This window comes from Mesoplodon mirus, assembly GCF_964341445.2.
Source record: "Mesoplodon mirus genome assembly, chromosome: 4".
NCBI lineage: Eukaryota > Metazoa > Chordata > Mammalia > Artiodactyla > Ziphiidae > Mesoplodon > Mesoplodon mirus.
Window position 1 is genome coordinate 105,328,097 of NC_138979.1, and position 25,391 is coordinate 105,353,487.

The 25,391-nt window shown below is 41.6% G+C and overlaps 3 protein-coding genes across 5 annotated transcripts in view; 2 read left to right on the top strand and 1 right to left on the bottom strand.

Annotated features, from left to right (window-relative positions):
• EIF2AK4 (eukaryotic translation initiation factor 2 alpha kinase 4) overlaps window positions 1–11,665 on the bottom strand; it is a 116,124-nt gene extending 104,459 nt beyond the window's left edge. Inside the window, exon 1 of the mRNA XM_082617908.1 lies at window positions 11,458–11,665. Within this exon, the coding sequence (XP_082474034.1) occupies window positions 11,458–11,601 (144 nt within the window). The 5' untranslated portion in view covers window positions 11,602–11,665. The remainder of the gene's footprint in view (window positions 1–11,457) is intronic.
• A 192-nt stretch (window positions 11,666–11,857) lies between these two features.
• On the top strand, window positions 11,858–22,310 carry LOC309802396 (uncharacterized protein). Of its 2 annotated transcripts, none has more exons than XM_082617916.1 (4): window positions 11,858–11,914; window positions 13,970–14,124; window positions 17,375–17,461; window positions 20,645–22,310. In XM_082617916.1, exon 4 carries the CDS (start codon window positions 21,161–21,163, stop codon window positions 21,815–21,817), a length of 657 nt encoding a protein of 218 aa, XP_082474042.1. In that variant the 5' UTR covers window positions 11,858–11,914; window positions 13,970–14,124; window positions 17,375–17,461; window positions 20,645–21,160; the 3' UTR covers window positions 21,818–22,310. The 2 variants fall into 2 exon arrangements, with proteins under 2 accessions (XP_082474042.1, XP_082474041.1); XM_082617915.1 differs by having other exon boundaries at window positions 21,223–22,310.
• Window positions 22,213–25,391, top strand: part of GPR176 (G protein-coupled receptor 176) — a 99,171-nt gene continuing 95,992 nt past the window's right edge. For both annotated transcript variants that reach the window (XM_082617913.1, XM_082617914.1), the window contains exon 1: window positions 22,213–22,631. In XM_082617913.1, coding sequence (XP_082474039.1) covers window positions 22,460–22,631 — 172 coding nt within the window. In that variant the 5' untranslated portion in view covers window positions 22,213–22,459. The remainder of the gene's footprint in view (window positions 22,632–25,391) is intronic.

Below are 25,391 nucleotides of genomic sequence, written 5' to 3' on the forward strand. Positions count from 1 at the left end.
TCAGAATAATGATAGTGAAGATGATCCAGGATCTCGGAAAAAGAATGGAGGCAAAGATTGTGAAGATGCAAGGAATGTTTAACAAAGACCTAGATGAATTAAAGAACAAACAAACAGAGATGAATACAATAACTGAAATGAAAACTACACTAGAAGGAATCAACAGCACAATAACAGAGGCAGAAGAATGGATAAGTGACCTGGAAGACAGAATGGTGGAATTCACTGCTGCAGAACAGAATAAAGAAAAAAGAATGCAAAGAAATGAAGACAGCCTAAGAGCCCTCTGGGACAACATTAAAAGCAACAACATCCGCATTATAGGGGTCCCAGAAGGAGAAGAGAGAGAGAAAGGACCCGAGAAAATATCTGAAGAGATTATAGTCGAAAATTTCCCGAACATGGGAAAGGAAATAGCCACCCAAGTCCAGGAAGCACAGCTAGTCCCATACGGGATAAACCAAGGAGAAACATGCCGAGACGCACAGTAATCAAATTGGCAAAAATTAAAGACAAAGAAAAATTATTGAAAGCAGCAAGGGAAAAACGACAACTAACATACAAGGGAACTCCCATAAGGTTAACAGCTGATTTCTCAGCAGAAACTCTACAAGCCAGAAGGGAGTGGCATGATATATTTAAAGTGATGAAAGTGAAGAACCTACAACCAAGATTAATCTACCTGGCAAGGATCACATTCAGATTCGATGGAGAAATCAAAAGCTTTACAGACAAGCAAAAGCTAAGAGAATTCAGGAAAAAGACCTACAAAAGCAAACCAAAAACAATTAAGAAAATGGTAATAGGAACATACATATCAGTAAGTACCTTAAACGTAAATGGATTAAATGCTCCAACCAAAAGACATAGACTGCCTGAATGGATACAAAAGCAAGACCCGTATATATGCTGTCTACAGGAGACCCACTTCAGACCTCAGAACACATACAGACTGAAAGTGAGAGGATGGAAAAAGATATTCCATCCCCTGAAGTAGCTATACTCATAACAGATAAAATAGACTTTAAAATAAAGAATGTTACAGGAGACAAGAAAGGACATTACAGAATGATCAAGGGATCAATCCAAGAAGAAGATATAACAATTATAAATATATATGCACTCAACATAGGAGTACCTCAATACATAAGGCAACTGCTAACAGCTATAAAAGAGGAAATCGACAGTAACACCATAATAGTGGGGGACTTTAACACGTCACTTACACCAATGGACAGATCTTCCAAACAGAAAATTAACAAGGAAACACAAGCTTTATATGACACAATAGACCAGATAGATTTAATTGATATTTATAGGACATTGCATCCAAAAACAGCAGATTACACTTCCTTCTCAAGTGCACACAGAACATTCTCCAGGATAGATCACATCTTGGGTCACAAATCAAGCCTCAGTAAATTTAAGAAAATTGAAATCATATCAAGAATCTTTTCTGACCACAATGCTATGAGACTAGAAATGAATTACAGGGAAAAAAATGTAAAAAACACAAACACAAAGGAAGCTAAACAATATGTTACTAAATAACCAAGAGATCATTGAAGAAATCAAAGGAGAAATCAAAAAATACCTAGAGAAATGATAATGAAAACACAATGATCCAAAACCTATGGGATGCAGCAAAAGCAGTTCTAAGAGGGGAGTTTATAGCTATACAAGCCTACCTCAAGAAACAAGAAAAATCTCAAATAAACAATCTAAACTTACACCTAAATAAACTAGAGAAAGAAGAACAAACAAAACCCAAAGTTAGCCAAAGGAAAGAAATCATAAAGATCAGAGCAGAAATAAATGAAATAGCAACAAAGAAAACAATAGCAAAGATCAATAAAACTAAAAGCTGGTTCTTTGAGAAGATAAACAAAATTGATAAACCATTAGCCAGACTCATCAAGAAAAAGAGGAAGAGGACTCAAATCAATAAAATTAGAGGGCTTCCCTGGTGGCACAGTGGTTGAGAGTCCGCCTGCCGATGCAGGGGACACGGGTTCGTGCCCCGGTCCGGGAAGATCCCACATGCCGTGGAGCGGCTAGGCCCGTGAGCCATGGCCGCTGAGCCTGCACGTCCGGAGCCTGTGCTCCACAATGGGAGAGGCCACAATAGTGAGAGGCCTGTGTACCGCAAAAAAAATAAAATAAAATAAAAATAAAATTAGAAATGAAAAAGGAGAAGTTATAACAGACACCGCAGAAATACAAAGCATCCTAAGACACTACTACAAGCAACTCTATGTAATGAAATTGAAGTAATGAAACTGAAACTGTGACTAAAAATCTTCCAACAAACAAAAGTCTGGGACCAGATGGCTTCACAGGTGAATTCTATCGAACATTTAGAGAAGAGCTAACACCTACCCTTCTCAAACTCTTCCAACAATTGCAGAGGAAGGAACACTCCCAAACTCATTCTATGAGGCCACCATCACCCTGATACCAAAACCAGACAAAGATACTACAAAAAAAGAAAATTACATACCAATATCACTGATGAATATAGATGCAAAAATCCTTAACAAAATACTAGCAAACAGAATCCAACAACACATTAAAAAGATCATACACCATGATCGAGTGGGATTTATCCCAGGGATGCAAGAATTCTTCAATATATGCAAATCAATCAATGTGATACACCATATTAACAAACTGAAGAATAAAAACTATATGATCATCTCAATAGATGCAGAAAAAGCTTCTGACAAAATTCAACACCCATTTATGATAAAAACTCTCCAGAAAGTGGGCATAGAGGGAAACTACCTCAACATAATAAAGGCCATATATGACAAACCCACAGCAAACATCATTCTCAACGGTGAAAAACTGAAAGCATTTCCTCTAAGATCCGGAACGAGACAAGGATGTCCACTCTCACCACTATTATTCAACATAGTTTTGGAAGTCCTAGCCACGGCAATCAGAGAAGAAAAAGAAAAAAAAGGAATACAAATCAGAAAAGAAGTAAAACTGTCACTGTTTGCAGATGACATGATACTATACATAGAGAACCCTAAAGATGCTACCAGAAAACGACTAGAGCTAATCAATGAATTTGGTAAAGTTGCAGGATACAAAAATAATGCACAGAAATCTCTTGCATTCCTATACACTAATGATGAAAAATCTGAAAGAGAAATTAAGGAAACACTCCCATTTACCATTGCAACAAAAAGAATAAAATACCTAGGAATAAACCTACCTAAGGAGACAAAAGACCTGTATGCAGAAAACTATAAGACACTGATGAAAGAAATTAAAGATGAAACAAATAGATGGAGAGATATACCATGTTCGTGGATTGGAAGAATAAACAACGTGAAAATGACTCTACTACCCAAAGCAATCTACAGATTCAGTGCAATCCCTATCAAACTACCAATGGCATTTTTCACAGAACTAGAACAAAAAATTTCACAATTTGTATGGAAACACAAAAGACCCTGAATAGCCAAAGCAATCTTGAGAAAGAAAAACAGAGCTGGAGGAATCAGGCTTCTGGACTTCAGACTCTACTAAAAAGCTACAGTAATCAAGACAGTATGGTACTGGCACAAAAATAGAAATATAGATCAATGAAACAGGATAGAAAGCCCAGAGATAAACCCATGCACATATGGTCACCTTATTTTTGATAAAGGAGACAAGAATATACAATGGAGAAAAGACAGCCTCTTCAATAGCTTCAAACAGCTGGGAAAACTGGACAGCTACATGGGAAAAGAATGAAATTAGAACACTCCCTAACAACATACACAAAAATAAACTCAAAATGGATTAGAGACCTAAATGTAAGACCAGACACTATAAAACTCTTAGAGGAAAACATAGGAAGAACATAAATTTGACATAAATCACATAAATCACAGCAAGATCTTTTTTGACATAAATCACAGCAAGATCTTTTTTGATTCGCCTCCTAGAGTAATGGAAATAAAAACAAAAATAAACAAATGGGACCTAATGAAACTTAAAAGCTTTTGCACAGCAAAAGAAACCATAAGCAAGATGAAAATACAATCCTCAGAATGGGAGAAAATATTTGCAAATGAATCAACGGACAAAGGATTAATCCCCAAAATATATAAACAGCTCATGCAGCTCAATATTAAAAAAGCAAACAACCCAATCCAAAAATGGGCAGAAGACCTAAATAGACATTTCTCCAAAGAGGACAAACAGATGGCCAGGAAGCACATGAAAAGCTGCTCAACATCACTAATTATTAGAGAAATGCAAATCAAAACTACAATGAGGTATCACCTCCCACCAGTTAGAATGGGCATCATCAGAAAATCTACAAACAACAAATGCTGGAGAGGGTGTGGAGAAAAGGGAACCCTCTTGCACTGTTGGTGGGAATATAAATTGATACAGCCACTATGGAGAACAGTATGGAGGTTCCTTAAAAAACTAAAAATAGAACTACCATATGACCCAGCAATCCCACTACTGGGCATATACCCAGAGAAAACCATAATTCAAAAAGACACATGCACCACAATGTTCATTGCAGCTCTATTTACAATAGCCAGGTCATGGAAGCAACCTAAATGCCCATCGACAGATGAATGGATAAAGAAGATGTGGTATATATACAATGGAATATTACTCAGCCATAAAAAGGAACGAAACTGGGTCATTTGTAGAGATGTGGATGGATCTAGAGACTGTTACACAGAGTGAAGTCAGTCAGAAAGAGAAAAACAAATATCGTATATTAATGCATATATGTGGAACCTAGCAAAATGGTACAGATAAACCAGTTTGCAGGGCAGAAATAGAGACACAGATGTAGAGAACAAATGTATGGACACCAAGGGGGGAATGTGGTGGGGGGTGGTGGTGGTGGTGGGATGAATTGGGAGATTGGGATTGACATGTATACACTGACCTGTATAAAATGGATGACTAATAAGAACCTGCTGTATAAAAAAATAAATAAAATTCCAAAAAACCCTGAAAACCTGCAAGACAGAGTACATATTCCTTTCAAAAGTTCTGTAAGGAGTGACCTGAAATGTCCCAAGTAGCCTCCTTTCATTCAAATGTCACTGAGTGTTGATGACCTTCTGAGTGCTGCCCTAGAGACTGAGAGTTCAGAGGCAAATCTACACAGACACGAACCCAACTAGCTGGCACAGACTAGAAGACAAATGAATGCTTTCAAAAAGTGATGAGTGCTGTAAGGAAGACAAAGCCAAGTCATGGAACATAGTGGTGGAGGAGGAGAAGGTCCGCAGACAGGCAGGTCAGGGGAGGCCTCTTGAGCAGGGGATACTTTGAATATTGAGACAACAAGTGAAAATCTTGACATGAAGAAATCTGATAGCTCTTCTAAAATTGTGTATGCTTTCAACCAACTGCTTTTCACCAAATATTCCATTCTTCTTTATTTATGTATGCTTTTTCCAAAAAAGATTTGAGGCAGTTTATATTATCTATATATCATGAGAAAGGGGAGGCTGAGGGAACATATACTCATGGGGTCCAGACACTTGACCAACTTTGCGAGGTAGGTGCAGTCTCCTTTGTACAGACATTTTACAGACAAGGCGGCTCAGGCTCAGACTTTCAGCTTCTTGCCCACCAACACACAGCAACAAGTCTGGACTTCAGATCCAATTCTGACTCCCAAACCTGTCTTTTCCATCAGCCCTCCCTTGTTAATGCCAACCCTGAGTTGCTGTGACTGAGCCTTGACTTTCCTTTGTAATGTCCAGGCAGCCAGGGCAAAAAGAGAAATGCAGCATTATCAGAAAAGAGAAAAGATAAAAATTCTTCTAAGGGTAATAAAGTACTTAGCAACATTAAATTCTAATAGAAATTTATAACATGAACCTTACATGTGGCACCATGAACTACACAATCAACTATGTATATAAAATACGTAAGATTGGTTTTTATTTTTTAATAGAATCCCTGATTTTTTAGCTGGATACATTTCCCAGACGCCTTTGCAGCTCAGTGTGGCTACTGGATTTAATTTCTGGCCAGTAAGATGAAAGAACTATAATATGCAATTTCCAGGAAGTGAACTTTATCAAAGGAAAGGGATGAAACTTCTTTAACCCTTTCTCATTCCAGTTGGCTGGAATGCAGATGTGATGACTGGAGGTCAGACAGCCATTTTAGACCATGAAGGGCACATTAACGATGGTAGAACAGCAATTCAGAAAAAGCCGTAGACTCCAGACTTTTACATGTAACAAAATAAACTTTCTGTCATATGTAGCTAAACTTAATCCTAACCAGTACAGGCTCACTGGAAAAAAAAAAAAAAAAAAAAGACAGTCAGGGAACAGTGCTTTCAGAGGTAAGAATAGAATATTTGCCAGGCTTCTCTCAAGCGAACTGAGAGGCTTCCCAACATGTGAAGATACTTTTATGCAAAACATGTTTACAATACCAAGTGTTAGCTCATATTAGGGTATTCAAGGACTCCTGGAGCTGAACAGGACTTGATTAAAAAGTTCAACAATCAAGATGTTCTAAAGATTAGGATTGGGTAAGACCTTCTTCATGCCTTTAAAAGATAAATGGTCATTAGAATTCAATGTTGATAAAATCTTTGATTTAACCTGAACAAGGAAATAATGAATTCCTGGAATATTTGTAGGTAAAAAAACTCAAAGTAAGGGGTAACCAAAATTTCCTGAGAGCACTTAATGAGAGGAAAACACAATGCAGAATGTATAGCTGCTATAAAGTATACAAAATTCTACATGAGAAAAAAGATTTGTTTTGAAGACTGAAAATGCAAGTGACATAAAGGCAGCATAATAAGTGGTCATGGAGAGAAGGGCACGCTACAATGAGAGATGAATTAAATTTGCTTCTCAATGAGATCATGAAGTTGGAGACTCTCCTGAAGTACTACCAAATAACCAAACAAATCTTCAAGGTATAAAAAGTCAAAGAGTAACACAAACTCAGTCCTAAAACATAAGAGAGGTAATGCTCATTTGGACTAATCCACCCCAGAATAAAAAAAAATTAAAAACATTAGCTCTTCAAGAAACAAAACCCAAGGATCTTAATACACCCCACAGGATGAGGAACACTGACCCAGGGGACCCTGTTTTTTTTTTTTTTTTTTTTTTTTTTGCGGTACGCGGGCCTCTCACTGTTGCGGAGCACAGGCTCCGGACGCGCAGGCTCAGCGGCCATGGCTCACGGGCCCAGCCGCTCCGCGGCATGTGGGATCTTCCCGGACCGGGGCACGAACCCACGTCCCCTGCATCGGCAGGTGGACTCTCAACCACTGCGCCACCAGGGAAGCCCTAAGCTAGTATATTTTATGCCATGTGTTTTTAACCACAGCACATAAAAGAAAAAGTTAGACAATTCAAACCACTTTCAGGTGTTTGGTCTAGAATTGTTACCTAGATTCTGCTCATCACATCCCCCTTACATTTTGATGGCAAGACTTGGCTCAGCATGGCCTCTTGTTTCTTACCTGCCTCTGTTCTCATATGCTGTAATGTGGGGAAGAAACTAGTCTGTGTGAAAAAACAACAAATCTAGAAATAAAGTAACATGTGCAAGCTAGATAATCTGGGCAAATCTTTGGTTTTAAGTCTGTGAAGATGTCCCTCCCCGCAAAAAAAAATGATGATAGTAAAATCTAAGAAGTTAGATTTTATGTCAAATGCCTTAATCACTGACTACCCCCCATATCTCTTTTTCTAAATAGACCCAAATACATTTGGGAATTATTTCAGTTAATAAAAAAATTTTGAGAGCTTTTTACCAGGCACTAGGCATGTACGTGTGAACAGATACAGAGAGTCTGTCCTTATGAAGCCAGCCTACTCTCATACAATGTAAAGGTGGCATTTCAAATTAGTGGAAAAGACTGAAAAAAATCATTTGTGTTAGTCTAACTGGCTAGTTGGGGGTGAAAGTGGGCAGCCTAGATGCATACTCAGACAGAGGTAAGAACTTAAAAAAATAAAAAGCTATTTCTATATTTATTTGATGGAAGTTTAAAAACAAAGTCATGAAAGAATTAAAAGAAAGTCTTGAAGAATTCATTTTTTTGGTAACACTGGAGCAGGGAAAATAACAAACCACAGGGACCATGTAACAACAATAAAATGAAAAAAAAAAGGTCATTTTGATTATATTAAAGTTTTAAAAAATTGCATAAATTACCTAAATATCAAAATGAATAATGATTAGGGGGAAATATTTGCAATATATGACCCCAAATGCTAATTTTCTTAACATATAAATTAACATATAAATAGCTCTGACAAATGAATAAGAAAGTAGACAATAGAGTGTAAAAATAAACCAAACAACATTGAACAGTTCACAGAAAAAAATCCATGGCTTACAAAGGTGGTCCTCATAATTTACAACTAAAGAAGTAAAAATGTTTCATCTATCTACTGGCAAAGATGAAAAAGTCTCACACTACAGTGTTGGTGAAGATGTAGGAAAAGAAGCACTCATACACTACCGGTGGGCCCAGAGACAAAAGCAAGGCTTTAGGAGGGAGGTTTGCAATAGCTATCAAATTATAAATGAGCAGAACTTTGGCTGACAGAAAATTAGCCAAGATAATTAAGTTAACAATAAATTTATAACTCTAGAGGAAATTATATTTTCAACTAGTGGTATCCAAACTTTAGTATGTAAAAGAATTTTTAGCATGTACTCCCAAAATGTTATTTATAAATAACATACATATGCTACTAAACCAAAATCTACATTATAACACATCCCCCCAAAAGAAGTTTAAAACACTTCAGATGTTTAAAAAACCTAAATTTTACTCAGGTCAATAATTCTGAGCTGAACTTACTGGCAACAAATTTGGCCTGAACTGACATGAGGCTATTAATAGTCTTTATCCATCCCACTGAGTGTGAATATTTGAATATTCACATGGTTTGTTGTGTTTGATTCTGCGTGCTGCTCCAGACACTGAGTGAGGTATTAGGTAAGTATGGAATGTGCACATGTGGCCATGAACACAAACACTTCTGATTTCTGAAACATATCAGGCCTCAGCGTTTTGCATAAAGGATTGTGGGCTTGCATAACCTTTCCCTAAAGACTGGCAAGTAATAAGTATTTGTTGAATGACTACATTTTTTTTTTTTTTTTTTGCGGTACTCGGGCCTCTCACTGTTGTGGTCTCTCCCGTTACGGAGCACAGGCTCCAGACGCGCAGGCTCAGCGGCCATGGCTCATGGGCCCAGACGCTCTGGGCATGTGGGATCTTCCAGGACCGGGGCACGAACCCGTGTCCCCTGCATCGGCAGGCGGACTCTCAACCACTGAGCCACCAGGGAAGCCCTGAATGACTACATTTTTTTAACTTTTTTTTTTATTGAAGTATAGTTGATTTAGTGTTAATTTCTGCTGCACAGCAAAGTGACTCAGTTATACACATATATACAATCTTTTATATTCTTTTCCAATATGGTTTATCCCAGGATATTGAATATAGTTCCTTGTGCTATACAGTAGGACCTTGTTGCTTATCCATTCTACATGTAATAGTTTGCATCTACTAATCCCAAACTCCAAGTTCATCCCTCCCCCACCCACCCCCCCCTTGGCAACCACAAGTCTGTTCTCTATGTTGAATGACTACATTGTGATTCATCCTTATGACCACCAATTATTTGCCTAGCAAAGTGTTAAGGCTATTTGCCCGTGTACCTCAGGGTACAGCTATCTGAATCCTTCTACCTGCCTATTACAGTTTTTGATTTTGTTTGCTCTACTATCTTGTTATAAAGACCACCAGCTATAAATTCTGAGATTATCAGTATCCCTACCTACAGCAGTACCTTTTTCTTTTCTGTTTTCTTGCAGTCTTAGGACCAGATAATTAAGCTGTGTAAAGTAAATAAACTGTCTCTGAAGAAGTCTTAGGAACTTTGTATTGAGTCCCCATGTACACTTTGCAACACGTATTTTGGCTTCATGAGCCGACTTCCTGGTTCTCAATGTTTGGGAACAGAGAAGTTACCAGATAACCAGAAAGTTACATTTTTATTTTATTACAAGCTTGTATAAGGGGAATATTTACATTTTTACTATTTCAGCTTAAAAATAACTCTTGAAATTAAGCACTAGAAAAGTAAGCTCCCTGAGGGAAGGGGGTTTGGTTTGGTTTGTGCTGGACTGTATTCCCAATACCTAGAACAATAGTTAATGAAGGAAGGAAAACATTGGGTGAGAAGGAAAATGTTTTGCCCTGACAGCTCCCGAAGACCCTATTTCTTGAGAAAATCCTGGATGTGCTGATAAGGCACATGTTGTAAAATGCCAGAATTAAAGGTAGATGAAGGGGGCTTCCCTGGTGGCGCAGTGGTTAAGAATCCACCTGCCAATGCAGGGGACATGGGTTCAAGCCCTGGTCCAGGAAGATCTCACATGCTGCGGAGCAACTAAGCCCCTGTGCCACAACTACTGAGCCTGTGCTCTAGAGCCCACGTGCCACAACTACAGAGCCCACGTGCTGCAACTACTGAAGCCGGTGTGCCTAGAGCCCGTGTTCCACAACAAGAGAAGCCACCACAATGAGTAGCCCCCCCTCGCCACAACTAGGGAAAGACCACGTGCAGCAGCGAAGACCCAACACAGATAAAAATAAATAAAATAAATAAATTTAAAGGTAGATGAAAGAAGGTACTACTTTTTAAATAATAGTATACAGATAAGAGTTTGGTAGATAATTCTTCAAGGATGATGAGGGAAAGACTGTCAGTATCAGCAGCTTATAATGTGCCTTAACTTACTTCCAGACAAAAAGGAAAATAATATTTTAAGTCAAATGCCATGTTAAAAGGGTGGACTCAGCACACTCCCTCTCCATTACAGCTAAGAAGACTGTATTCCATACTCTCTAAGCGCCTTGGAGAAAGGTACAGAGGAAAGTTCCTCCACACAGCACAATACAGGGAGGATGCCTGAGGAGTACAATGGGATTACGTGGTTAATAGTTCTGAACACATATGGGAAGATGAGACTTCTGACTGAAGGCATCAGTAAGATCTGTGCAAGAGCCCCAAAAGCGTTCCCAAAGTTGCAGTGGGTCCCTATGAACGCGCTGCTGTGTCAAACTCAATGGCTGTCAGGGAGGAAAAAAGGCAGGACAGTAAGGAGGCAGGGAAGTTATGGAACGTCAGTGGGTATAAGAAACAGGGCCAGGTAAGACTGGAGCCGACGTGGGGAAAAGGCTGTAAGAGAATTCGTCCCAGTTGGGGGTTCTGGAGACCCGCCAAGCGGCAGCGGGCGCAAGGACAGAAAGTGAGCGTGGGTGGAATCGCGAAGGATGAAAGGACTCCAGAATCCTAAGCGGGGGTAGGCGGTTCTGCTCCGGAAGGGCCGGGCGGGCCTGGCCGGGGTAGATCGAGCCAGGGGAGCTGGGCCGCATCACGCCAGCCCCGACCAGACAAGCCACGTTCCTACCCGTCCGCACGCGTCCGGCCGCAGGTCCTGGAAGTCGGAGCCGTAGATGGCCTCCAGGGCCTGCAGCTCGTGGTCCTGTCGCTGTGGGTAGCTCTCCGGCGGCTCGTCCCGGCCACGCCCGTGGGCCCCGCGGCCCCCAGCCATGGTAGTGCGGTGGGCAAGGCAAGGCAAGGCGGCCTTGCGGAGGTGGGTGGGCCCTAGGCGGGCTCCGCTCCGGGGGCGGGACCGGGGGCGGGGCTCCAAGCCGGAGGCGGGGTCAGGGATGGGGGGAGCTCCGCGTTTGGGGGAAGGATCGCAGCCGGAGCTCCACGCCGGGAGGGGGCATGTGGGCGGGGCGTCGCGCCGGGGGCGGGGTCAGGGTTGGGGTGGGGCTCGGCGCCCTGCAGGATCCCTGCCGGAACTCCGCGACCCTGGCCGGCTCTTGGGTGAGAAGCGGCGTCACGAACGCTATTAGCGGGTGAGCAGCTTAGGCATGCGAGCGAGGCTGGGGGAAGGTTTAGCCCACATTCTGCTGGGGGAACTGAGAGGGGGAACCTGCAGGGACGTGGGAGATCAAATCCATCAGAATGGAATGATAATGCCAAGGGGTATGGTTTTCACGAAATAAGTTTCTTTAACAGAAGTGCCTGCTGGAACTCCTTCACTCTTAACATTATTTAATACCCAATTTATGTTCAAAATTCTCCATCTGTCTAAAATTAGAATCTGTAGTGGATGCTGGACCTATAAAGGATATAATCAAAACAATCCGCAAAATTTGAAGGGGGTCTTGTGGATTAGACAGCATTATTATATCAGTGTTAACTTCCTGAGTTTAATGATTGTACTGTGGTCAAATAGAAAGTGTCCTTGCTATTAGGAAATTTCCACTCAAACCGTAAGGGGTAATAGGGTATTACATATACAATTAGCTCCCAAGTGATTCAGAAAATAAAGAGAGAGATGATAAGTCAAACATAGATGTCGACCATTGGGGGGAATTTAGGTGAAGGATATTTGCGAGTTCTTTGGATAATTCTTACAACTTTTATGTAAGTTTGAAATATTTCAAAGTCAAAATTTCACAACAAAAACCCTGGCAAACTGTTCTCCAAAGTGTTGTACTATGTTATATTCCCACCAGTTTAGGAGAGTTCTAGTTACTCTGCATCTTTGTCAGTAATTGTTATTGTCAATCTTTTAAATTTTAAACATTGTAATTGGTGTGTAGTAGTATCTCATTGTGCCTTAATTTACATTTCCCTAATGATTAATAATGTTAATCAGCTTTTCATGTGCTTATTTGTCATTCATATATCTTCTGTCTGTTCATATCTTTTGCTCATTTTAAAAATTGTATTTTTTTATTTTTATTGAGTTTTGAGAATTCTTTATATATTCTGAAGTAAGTCCTTTATCAGATATGTAATTTGCAAAAATTTTCTCCCAGTCTGTGGCTTGCCTTTTCATTCTCTTAACAGTGTTTTACAAAGAGCATAGTTCTTACTTTTGAGGGAGTTCAATTTATCAGTTTTTATCGTTTATGAATCATGTTTTGTCATCCTATCCAAGAAATTTTTGCCTATCTCAAAGTCACAAAGATTTTCCTCCATGTTTTCATCTAGAAGTTTTATAGTTTTCAGTTTTATATTTAGGCCTATCATGAGTTTTAGTTAAAAAGTTAAACACATACCTACCATATGACACAACTATTCACTGCTAGGTATTTATTTACCCAAGAGAAATGAAAGCATATGTCCATAAACGGACTTGTAAATGAATGTTCATAAGCCCTTAATCGCCAAACTGAAAACAACCCAAATGCTCATCAAAAGTGATGGACAGGGCTTCCCTGGTGGCGCAGTGGTTGAGAGTCCGCCTGCTGATGCAGGGGACACGGGTTCGTGCCCCGATCCCGGAAGATCCCACATGCCGCGGAGCGGCTGGGCCCGCGAGCCATGGCCGCGGAGCCTGTGTGTCCGGAGCCTGTGCTCCGCAACGGGAGAGGCCACAGCAGTGAGAGGCCCGCGTACAGCAAAAAAAAAAAAAAAAAAAAAAAAAAAAAAAGTGATGGACAAACTTGTTTCTTGGTAAAAACAAATTGAGATGTATCAATACAATCAATGGAACACTATTCAGCAAAGAAAAGAAATATGCTATCTATATAATAATAACATGGATGAATCTCAGAATAATTATGCTGAGTGAGAGAAGCCAGACAAAAGAGTACATATTGTATGATTCCATTTATATAAAATTCTAAAAATACAAACTTAGTAATAGAAGATAAGCCATTGCCTGGTGTCAGGATGACAGAGATGAGCCAAAGGGAGGGATTCCAGAGGGACAAGACGAAACTCCTGGGAGTGATGGATATATTCATTATCTTGATTGTGATGATAGTTTCACAGGTGTTTGCATATATCAAAACTGATCAAACTGTAAAATATATGCAATTTATTGTATGTCAATTATACTCTAATAATCTGTTAAAAGGAAAAGGTTGTTGTTGTTGTTTTGTTTTGTTTTACAGTGCTTTGTTTGTACTAGGATCCAAACAAGGTCCACACATTGCATTTGGTTGCCTTACGTGAAATAACTCAGCAGTCTTGGATCATGTGAAAGTAAAGACTGGTACTTGACTGGCTTCCGGCAGATAACTTCCAAACTCTTGGAGCATCCAGACTGGTAAGATTGTTTTTGTGTAACTGGGGTTCACAAACAATTTGTCAGGACACCCCAAGACTTCCTTATTCTCCAGGCCCTCCCTAAACCCTTAGATCAGTTCTCCAAGGAAGAGACTCTACTTCCTCATGACCTCCCCGCTCCCCAAAAGTACATCTCCTGATCTTGCTGTTTACCCTCAACTTCCCAAAGAAAAACTTCCAGACTGTTGGTCATTGTACCCAAATTTTAAAACTACATTCCCTTTCATTGCTGAAGGATATTTTCACTGGATATAGAATTTGGGGTCAGTGGTTCTTTTCTTTCAGCCCTTGAAAATGTTGTGCCACTTCTTTCTGGCCTTTGTGGTTTCAGTTAGAGCTCTGCTATCATTCACATTGTTTTTCCCCTATAGGTAAAGTGGCATTTCTCTATGGCTACTTTTAAAGACTTTTTTACTTTGTCAGTGTCCAGAAGTTTGATTATCATGTGTCTTGGTATAGATTTCTTTGGGTTTATCATGTTTAGCGCTCACTCAGCTTCTTGAATCTGTAGGCTTATGATTTTTGCCAAATATGGGAAATTTTCAGCCATTACTTCTTTGAATACTTTTTTGGCCCTGTCCTCTTTCCTGTCTCCTTGTAGGAGGTAAAAGCACTTAATTGTTCTAAAAGCTCTCTGTGGCCTGGCGGGAGTAGGAGAGGCAAGGTGGCTCCTGGTGCTCAAGAAATTATGAAATAAAAATTGCTTTTTTTTTTGCATCAATTTGTGGGTATTTGTATGCATTTAAATACTTATATACCCAAATGAATCTTGTCCTTTAAATTCTGGAATAAGTTAAGTATATATTTTTATTCCAAAGCTGTGCCATTACTTACAAGTCAGACTGTGAGTCGTAGTATTTTATAGTCATATCTCATCTTTTAGCAAAGAAGATACTGTCTGATCACTTAATTCACCAGAATTGGTCCTAGATAACTTTTGGCTCTATCAAAAAATTCAAATTTATTCTTAAAGGACATATTTGTTACCATCAGCAAAAGAATGTTTCCTTTTATGATACAGGAAAGAATATTCCACCTTCTGAAGTTAGTTATAAAAGAGAGACCCAAATAAGTGTTAAGAAATCATGATATTCTTCAACAGTTAAACAGCTTCCCAAGGTGACTCCTTTAAAGGTGATAATATTCATGGATATTTTAGTTTTGGCATACTTGCTATTAAAAAATTAGTCAGGTTGCTTTATAATCACTACGTGTATATGTGTGTGTGCATGTGTCTATGTGTCTGTGTATATGAAATTACTGAGGCTTTCTGGGGGAAGGGGTATTCAATCTCTCACCTTCCAGATATTTTTGATGAATTTAATAGCAATCTATAGGTGCAAGGACTATTACAAATAGGGAAACTGCATTAGGAGTTATAGATTCATATCAGTAGAAAACCATTTCCCAGTCCACATATTGAGATAATTTGGAATATGCAAATTATTAGTAAATATAATTAGTAAATTATTATACTAATTACATTACTTACTATAATTAGTAAATTATTAGCATTAGCTTTTTTAAACAGATAATTTCTTTGATGGTAATTTAACATACCCCAAACTAAGAGCCATAAAATAAACGTATTTAGCCCAATAGTGTAAAGGCTAAGTTGTAGACTTCTAAATCTTTAACCAAAAGCCATTTTGTCCTTTGTTAATTGCAAAGTAAGTGGTTCTTCCATTTTTTGAAATACAGGACTTGTTAGGCAGTGCTTTATTTATATCTACAAAGAGAGAATTCTTTAAAATGTTGAAAGATGATGCTTTTTTTCCCTTTTTTTCCCTATTTGTTGTCTTTAAGCATCAATAAACAGGAATCAATCTTATATAGTTACGTTTCATTGATTTCCTATGATGTGCCAGGTACTGTTAGGGATTTTCATTAATTTGGTATTTTATTGTCCTCTAAACAGCCTTGCAGTATAGGCATTTTTATCGTTATTTGGTAGAGGAGGAAACTGAGCTTAGAGAGGTCATGTAACTGCCCAGTGTCACAAGTGGAAATAGGGGAGCAGGCATTCAAACCCAGGTCAAACTGACACCAACATCACACTGCCCCCCTTCCCTCTGCCTCGGATACTAGACTCTTTATCTTGAGGGAGTTGGTAGGTTTGCCTGTGTAAAGAGACAATCTGAGTATACTAAGCTTAAGTACTCCCCCAAAAAAGCTATTTAAATGACATAAATTTATTGGAGACCAGTATGTTTTTGGACATGAAATATTCCAGTAGTTCAGTTCAAAGATGCCCAGAGACTTTATTATCAGCTACCACTTTCATTTTACAAGGACCTAGGATATCCTTATTGCCACCAATATACACAGAGATTTTTTTTAAAGCCCTAACTCAATATCTTCCATTCCCAGGAAATAAAGTCTATGCTCTCTTAAATATGCAGGCCCCAGTTTTCATGACTCTATCTGCCAGGATAGGCTGGGTTATACTGTGATAATGAGCAGCTCCAAAAATCTTGGTTGTTTAGTATAATAAAGGTTTATTCCTTGCTTATATAAAATTTGTTGTTATGTCTGGGTGGTCTCTAAGGCATCTGCAACCCCCCTTCCCCACCCCCCCACACACAATATGGTGGCTCAGAAACACAGGCTGCTTCAGTATTTCAGCTGTTCAACACAAGTCCCCTTCCACAATCACAATGGCAGGGCAGCAGAGAGACTTGAAAATCACAACAAGCTTTTCACTTCCACAGCTCAGAAATGACTCGTCACTTCTGCTCACATATCATTAGTCATTATAGTCACATGGCCCTGCCCCTTTGCAAGGACAGCCAAGAAAAATAGTCTTCTGTGTGCCTGGAAAAAGAGGTGAATGAGATTCCATTGAACACTAGTAATGTTTACATAATAACCTGCATTGTCTGTGTCTTTTGTATAGGTATAGGATTAGCCATTTGGAAATAGAACTACTTATTCCAGATGGGTAGCCCGGGGCCATAAGGATCCCTCTTTCCTCAGCACACTGCTGCTTGGCCTTACTGACTCAAAACACTTCCAGCTTTTCTCTTCTCTCCATCTTTAGTGAGAGGCCATGCAGGGACATGTGAGAGTGTAGTGTTGGGGACAGGAGGCAGGAGGAAGAGACCTTCAATGATGAAAAGGAAGAAGGAAGGGGAAATAAACCCATAGGCTCCTCCTTACTTTTCCCCACCTTCCCCTTGGGCTTTGCAATTATCCCAAGTCCTATTCCATCTCTTCTGTCCCCTACCCAGCTCCCTTCCTGCTCTTCAATAAATGCCCAAGAAAGTTGGAATCCAGGAATTCTTTGGAACAGAAATGGATCTTATTTCATTCTACAGGTATGGAAAGATGTTATTAGCACCTGCACGTAAATTTTGCCTATCACCACACCACAGGAGTGTAAGAGAAAAAACAGAGAAGGAAATAGGCTTTTAAAAATTACCACAGAGATTTATCATCATGCAGTTTTGGAGGCTAAGTCCCAAGATCGGCAGTTGGCAAGCTGGAGACCCAGGATTGTAGATGGTGTTGTTCTAGTCCCGTCTAAAGGCCTGAGAACCAAGAGAGCTGATGGTGTCCTTCCAGTCTGAAGGCCACCAGGCTTAACACTCAGAAGAGCCAATGTTTCAAATCTGAAGGCAGGGAAAAGCTTATATACCAGCTCGAAGGTTGTCAGGCAGAGGAAATCCTCTTACTCAGCTTTTATGTTCTAGCCAGATCTTCAACTGATTAGATGAAGCTCACCCACAATAAGGAAGGCAATCCCTTTACTCAGTCTACAGATTCAAATGTTAATCTCATCCAGAAATATCCTCATAGACACACCCAGAATAATGTTTGGCTAGATATCTGGGCGACCTGTCAAGTTGACACATTAAATTAACCATCATACCTATTTTCCCATGGTTATAAGAGGTAAAATCCCTAAGCAAATCCCGGGAGGTATATGATTAAGGAACGGGTGATTGGAGAAAGCTTCGAGAATCTGTTCTATTCCACATTTCTGTATTCCTGGCTTCCCAGCACAGGGCATTAACATTAGTTAAATGAGTGGACTACTAGTACAAGGAGAAGAGTAATTCTTTTAAACACTGTGAAGAAAGTAGACCTTTGGAGAGCTAGGTAGACCTACAGACTGAGTAGGACCTCCCTGGGAGTCCTTAATCCCCAGAGCCTCTCCTTCTTTTTGCCCCACTCTGCCTGGGAACCCTATCATCCTGTTTATTATTTCTATAGGGAAATGGATCCTGAGCACTACACAACTAACTTTAAAACTTTGGGAACACAAAGTGTTTTTAAGCTGGAAGAATGCCTTCTTATACTGTTCATTATGGGAGAAAAATGTAAGGAAAAATTACTAAGCACTATCTAAGAGCCAGAGGTTTCCTATTTTTTTATTCCATTTTCTATTATCTGCTTTTAGTGTAGCTCCAGGAAGTTTTGGATAAAAATTAGCTAGCACATAAATATGTAGGCTGGTGGTCTTAATCACCTGCCTTCAGCTATGGCTGTGTACCAGTTTGCTGCCAGGTGTTAATATTGGCTAGCTCATATCCCTGTAATACCTGTACACGATCAGTAACTGAAGAGGACTGTAATTAATTTATGTGGTTTTTGACCTCTTCCGGTTTCATTCCAGAAAAAAATATCTAAAAACGAGACCTTTGGAAGGATTTTTTTGATAAAAGGAAAACAGATGTTACGGCAGATTTTATCTTCCTTAAATGACTGCAACAATCTCTCTCATTCCACCTGCTGTTCTTACAATTGAATGGACACTCCCTCCACTGAGAGGTGTAGTCTCTGTCCTTTCCCCTTATATGTGGCGGCTGTTGACTACTTCAACAAATAGAGTACAGTGGAAGTGATGTTCTGTGACTTCTGAGATGAGTCATAAAAGTCGGCCACCTTCCTGCCTTGTCCTCTTGGGACTCTTATCTTGAAATGCTCACTTTTGGAACATATCTGCCACGCTGTAAGAAAGCCAAGCAGCCACAGGAAGAGGCCACATATAAGCATCCCAGCTGACAGGCCCAGCTGAGGTCCCAACAACAGCCAGCATCAACTGCCAGACATGTTAGTTAACAAGCCTTCAGATTCCATACCCTGGCTTTGACTTTGAGCTGCCCCAGTTGATATCATGTGGAGCAGAGATAAGCAGTCCCAACGGGTCTTGCCAGAATTGCATATTTATGAACAAAGTAAGTGATTGCTGTTGTAATTTAGGCCACTAAGTTTGTGATGAGCACACAGGTATAAATAACACTACTATAGACATTTGACATATATTTAAATCATGTCCAATCGCTTACATCAATCTTATTTTTTTATTAGAATATAGTTGCTTTACAATATTGTGTTAGTTTATACTGTACAGCCAAGTGAATCAGCTATATGTATATATATATCCCCTCTTTTTTGGATTTCCTTCTCATTTTGGTTACCACAGAGCACTGAGTAGAGTTCCGTGCGCTATACAGTAGGTTCTCATTAGTTATCTACTTTATACATAGTATCAATAGTGTATTTATGTCTCCCAATTCATCCCACACCCCCTTTCCCCCTTCTTACATCAATATTAAATTATCTCATAATCGGTGAAAATTTCATATAGCCCATGGCCATAAGAAGTATACCACTCTGATCTCATCCTTGGTCCTATGTTGTCACAAGGCAATCCTTCCTCAAGTCTGAGAATCACGGTGCCCCCTCAGTTTATCAGGTTATTTCTTTGTTTTTTTTGGCTGCGATTGGGTCTTCACTGCTGCGTGCGGGCCCTCTCCAGCTGCAGGGAGCTGGGGCTGCTCCTTGCTGTGGTGCACGGGCTCCAGGTGCGCAGGCTCAATAGTTGTGGCTCTCAGGCTCACTAGTTGTGGCTCGCGGGCTGCAGAGCGCAGGCTCAGTAGTTCAGGCGCACAGGCTTAGCTGCTCTGTGGCATGTGGTATCTTCCAGGACCAGGGTTCGAACCCGTGTCCCCTGCATTGGCAGGCAGATTCTTAACCACTGCGCCACCAGAGAAGCCCCTATCAGGTTATTTCTTGACTCAACTAACCCCATTCCCTAACACCAGTTTAGGGGCTGGAGAGAATTTACTGGTATCTTCTTGGAATACAAAATGAGAGGTTTCTTGCTTTATTAAACACTCTTTACATCTGAAAAACTGAAAAAATTTTCTACACATTTATCCCAATCCTTTTTAGTTTTGAATAGGGATGGCAGGTGACGGTGGGTAAAGGGGTATTTTTACAACTGTCACTACACAACTCATTTACACATCTTCCCTAAACTTTCCTAAGGAGTGTGCTGGATATTGCTGAATTATTATTATAAATTATGTTTTGTAATGACTACAGTGTAAGGGGTTTCATCTTGAAAAGTATGTTTGGACTCCCAGAACAAATTTTAACTGCTGGAAATTACTTGTTTTTTTGAAAATACAGTTTATCATTAATTTTCCTTCCATTTCTCTCTTTATTTTTCCTTTTTGTCTCCGAAATGTTCAAAATACCTGCTTACATAGAGAATTATGTGCAGGTATTTTGAGAATCCAAAGATGTACAAGACATGGACCTTCGCCCTTTCAAGAAGAATAAGTAATAAGGGTTAATAGGGAAAGTGAAGTACCCCTATGGTAGCACGATCAGCCATGAGATAACCAAGAAATAACTGTAATTTTAATCAATTCGTAAGAGTTATTGTGGTGGGACCTAGTCCTACCAGTCCATTTGTCAAAGCCCTCTACCGTGTCCTTCACTCATTAAAAAGAGACAGTTCTCATAAGGTCAAACCAGGCAAAATTTTAGTTGTCTTTTCTTCTCATTTCTCCTTTTCTCTTTTCCCCTGATCCTCTCTCTGGATGCCATCCATACCCGTTCCTTTTCCCATTCGGCTTCTCTTTACCATTTTTTCTTGTTTACTCGCTCATCCCAGCTTCCCAACCGTTCGCATCAGCCCGCAGGAAGTTGCTCCCTCAGCTCTTCATTCCCAGAATCCACCCGACCGGGTTGTATTGTGTACATTTTAGAAATGAGAATCAATGAAAAGGCCCAGGAAACCGGGCACTGTATTTCTAAATCCCATCTTTCTTAAATGCTTCAGCTACACCCAAGGCCCGATGGAGGAGACTGGGCTCCTTGCCCAGGTGCCAACGACGTGGAATTATCAGCCTCAGGCAGCCCCAGCTGACGAGATAAGGAGCAGTAATGACAGCAGTAAACTAGGCGAAGCCCCGGAGGAGCCGCGAGCTTCTCCACGCCAGCCAGACGTGAATCCTCCGCCCCTCCCACGCTCCCCGCCTTGGCTATCACGATCGTGGGGGGGGGGCAAGATGGCGCCGTCCCTCCCCGCCCACGGCAGCCTGGGCGTGGGGGCGGGGCCACGCGTGTCACGTGATCGCCCCTCGGGCCGCGCGCCCCCAGCCACTTCAAGCGCGCGCAGGCAGTTTGGCGATCTCGCAGATAGTGCCTCTTCCTTTCTAGGGGTGTCTTCTCGTGTCCCCGCAAAGTCTGGAGGCTCTCTCCCTGCAGCCGAGGGCCGGAGCGGGGCCAGGAAAGGGGGCACTGGGCCGTGCAGAGGCAAAGAGTCTGCGGAACGAGGTCCCTGCATCCCTGCCGAGGCAGGAGTTCGGAACCCTCAGCGAGGGGCTGGGCCGGAGAAGCCCTCGCGGGCGTCTTGGGGGACTGTCGGGCGCTGACGGCGAGGCTATTGGGGAGGTTCGGGGCATTCCACCCTGGCCATGGGCGGCGTGGGGACCAGCAGGTACCCTCGGGGCTCCGAGCATTTGACTTGGGCATTTTCCGGGTTTCCCATCACCACGTAGCCTCGAAGCCAGCAGGACTGAAAAAAGGCTGCAGTCCAATATTCTCTAACCTCTGAGGAGAGGGGCTGAGCCCGTCCGCCGGAGGGGACTCGAGAGGGCTGCCCCGGGGGTGGCCAGAAGCAGAGGTTGAAGAGGGCGGCGGGAGCGGAGAGCGCCCTCCTTGACCATCAAAAGCCTCTTGTGTTTCTCTGCTGAGTGGGCTTGGACGCGCTGACCACGCGGGAGGAGGGACGGACGACGCTCGGCGGGCTCTGACCGTGCCGCCTTCATGTGGCTGCTGACGGGGACCCCGGAGGGAACGGGCATGGGGCGAAGCCTCGCCCTCTCCGCTCCCCGCCTCCCGGGCGCCGGGGCTGGCGATGTGAAGACGTGAGGGGACCCGCGGCTGCTCCGGGTTCACCAGGTCTCCACCAGGCACCCGCGTGTTCCTCTGCGCCCGAGGCAGGAGAGAGTGGCGCGGAGGTCCGAGGCGGGCGCACGGGCGGGCTAAGACGGAGCTGGAGCTCCAGCCTCGCCATGGGGCATAACGGCAGCTGGATCTCCCGAAACGCCAGCGAGCCGCGCAACGCGTCGGGCGCCGGGGCGGAGGGCGCCAACCGCAGCGCGCTCGGGGAGTTCGGCGAGGCGCAGCTGTACCGTCAGTTCACCACCACCGTGCAGGTCGTCATCTTCATAGGCTCGCTGCTCGGTAAGTCGCCCGCGGGGGCCCCTCCCGGGTGGGCTTCCCCGAGGGCGCAGGCTCGGAGAGCCAGGATCGGGGGTCGCCAGAGCCGCCGTGGGTTTCGGGGTGCGTGGCAAAAGTGCAGATAGTTGAAGGAGGTTTAAGAATGTCAGGGTATCAGCAGGGAAGTTAAGCAGGGAGGGTCGACTCCAGCCCCCAAGCTGGAAGCAGAATTCCGGTAGGGCTTGGTCCCGGCTGGAGGGTGGGTTGCCTGGTCCTGGGCCCCAGGCGGCCCTTGCGGAACGCTTCGGGATGGGCATGGGGTTGTTCCTATCACATGCCTTACCTCCCGGGTGCCAGGGCGGAGCTCTGGCCCGACCTCTTGTTTACAAATAGCGAGCAACGAATCTTCTGTTTTGTTGCTGGTGACTGATGTGTTTTGCGCTCCCATCTATTCCCTGTATATAATTTTTTTTTTTTTTTTGCGAGAGCCTTATTTTGCGCGTTTTTTAAATGGCTGGCTTCTTCGGAACAGCAACCTCCTGGTAAACAAACCTGTGGAGTTAAACTCTATATTGCCTTAGATATTTTTAAACCCCTAAACAAAACAAATCCCAATCTACTTCTTTCCCTATTTTTTTTTTTCTGAAGTACAGCATAAAGACAGGATAAAAAACACAAAACGCCACACACAGCAAATTTAGGAATACTTGTTAGGGAAAGAAAAGATCAACGGACTGAAATGAGTGGTTAGTAAAAATGTCCACTAGTGTGAGAATTACTTGTACTTCTGGTAGCTACTATTTAAATGATAAATGATACAATGAATATTCATTTTTGTTGAGATTTGTTGAACATGTTGCATATTACTTGTAAATATGTGGCTTTCTTTAATATATGAATTCTCTGATGTGCCATTTATAAGGATGTAAAAAGATTGTTTGTAATTATGTGTGATATTATGGCCAAGAGCAGTCCTAAAGTTTCATAGAAGGAATAGATTACTTTTTTGTAGACACCTGTGAATTATCATGGAAACGAAGATAACTGACATCAAAAAGACTATGAAACATCAACTATACTTCAATTTTAAGAAAGAGAAAAAGAATAAATAACACGATGTAATACAGAAAAGACTATGGAAGAATTGTGTTTGGAGTTTTCCTTTCGCAGCTTCTCTAATTGTCATCATCCTGTCCCACTCTAGCATAATATTTATCTTCCATTTTTTGTCATGAGGGCATTTCCAGGAGTTGACATCAGTGGGGCTATGTGTAGATTTGTGTGTGTATGTTATGATGTGTTTTTATGAGTGGAATGTAAATGCACATTAACAAAGCGAAAGCCTGTGTCCCAAATATTTTCAGTATTCATTTAACAAACAAACACTGAACACCTATTGGGTACCAGGCACAGTGCACCGTAGATTTTTGAGAGTTAAATTCTAGTATTGTCACATTTACTTAAAGAGTAGATTATTGGGGAGGCAGTAGAAGTGGCTGCATTTATTCTGCATATATATATATATATATATATAGAGAGAGAGAGAGAGAGAGAGAGAGAGAGAGAGAGAGAGAGAGAGAGAGGGAGGGAGGGAGGGAGAGGGAGAGAGAGAGAGAGAGTTTGGTTGTTTTGTTTTGTTTTTCCCATTGGTAACTTTAACCCTGAAGAATGATGGTGCCAGGAGAAATTTTCTCACAGTTTGACTCTAAAAATTTGAGTACTATTGAAGTAGAACAGCATGTGTATACAGGGCAGAGTAAATAGTGCACATTTAACAAATGTTCTGCTTCTCATGTACTTTCAATTCTGGTAACTTGCATTGGATTCAGGAACTTCAAGGTAAATCTGCCCTTAATTCAACTCTTTTTCCACACGGCACTTTAATTGACATGCAAAAACTGCTTCTGTGGATGTCTTCAAAGAGGAGACTGATTTTTGCCCTTGATCTTTGGTTATGCTTGACTTGGCCTAGCCAGGATTCCCCCTTACCCACGACTTAGGCCCTCCTAAGAGACTTCCATTTGCTCCTTTTTATTTTCAGAAAAAGTATAAATATGGTTAAATTTCTAGAAATCAAAAGTCAGAGAACTTGTGCAAAATTGAAAGGCATTTCTGGTTTTCTTAAAAGCTTAACTACGTAACATTGCACTGTGCACTTGTTTCTGGTATTCTTGATTCATTGTTTTCTGAGGATTTGACCCACACAGACATATCTATGTCATCAAATCCTGGTAATGCCAATTGAGGCTCAGAGCTTAAGTTCCAAAGCCATGCTCCAAAGTCAGTTGCAAGGCAAATAAACTTGGGAAGCCTAGTTTCATGAAGCCCCAAAATAGAGAAAAATTATCCCGGAAGAATCTAGAAGGCTGAAAAGTAAATGGAGGATGGAATAGTGTCTAGAATAGCATATGACACTGGTTTAATCTACTTGTTTCCTCTGTGCCCAAACATGGACAAATGAGTTTTTTCCCTTTACATAAATTCAAACATACTTCCCATATTCTCTACATAGAATTTTTCATTGGGATTTCCAGAGGCCTACTATTATGTGAAAATAATTTCTTTGTACTGTTGACATCTTACAGCTCTTTTTGAAAAGTGTTTTAGTGCCCTGTATGAGGGAAAATCCCCAACAACTTGGCTCCGGACGCACAGGCTCAGTGGCCACGGCTCACGGGCCCAGCCGCTCCGCGGCATGTGGGATCCTCCCAGACCGGGGCACAAACCCGTTTTCCCTGCATCGGCAGGTGGACTCTCAACCACTGCGCCACCAGGGAAGCCCCC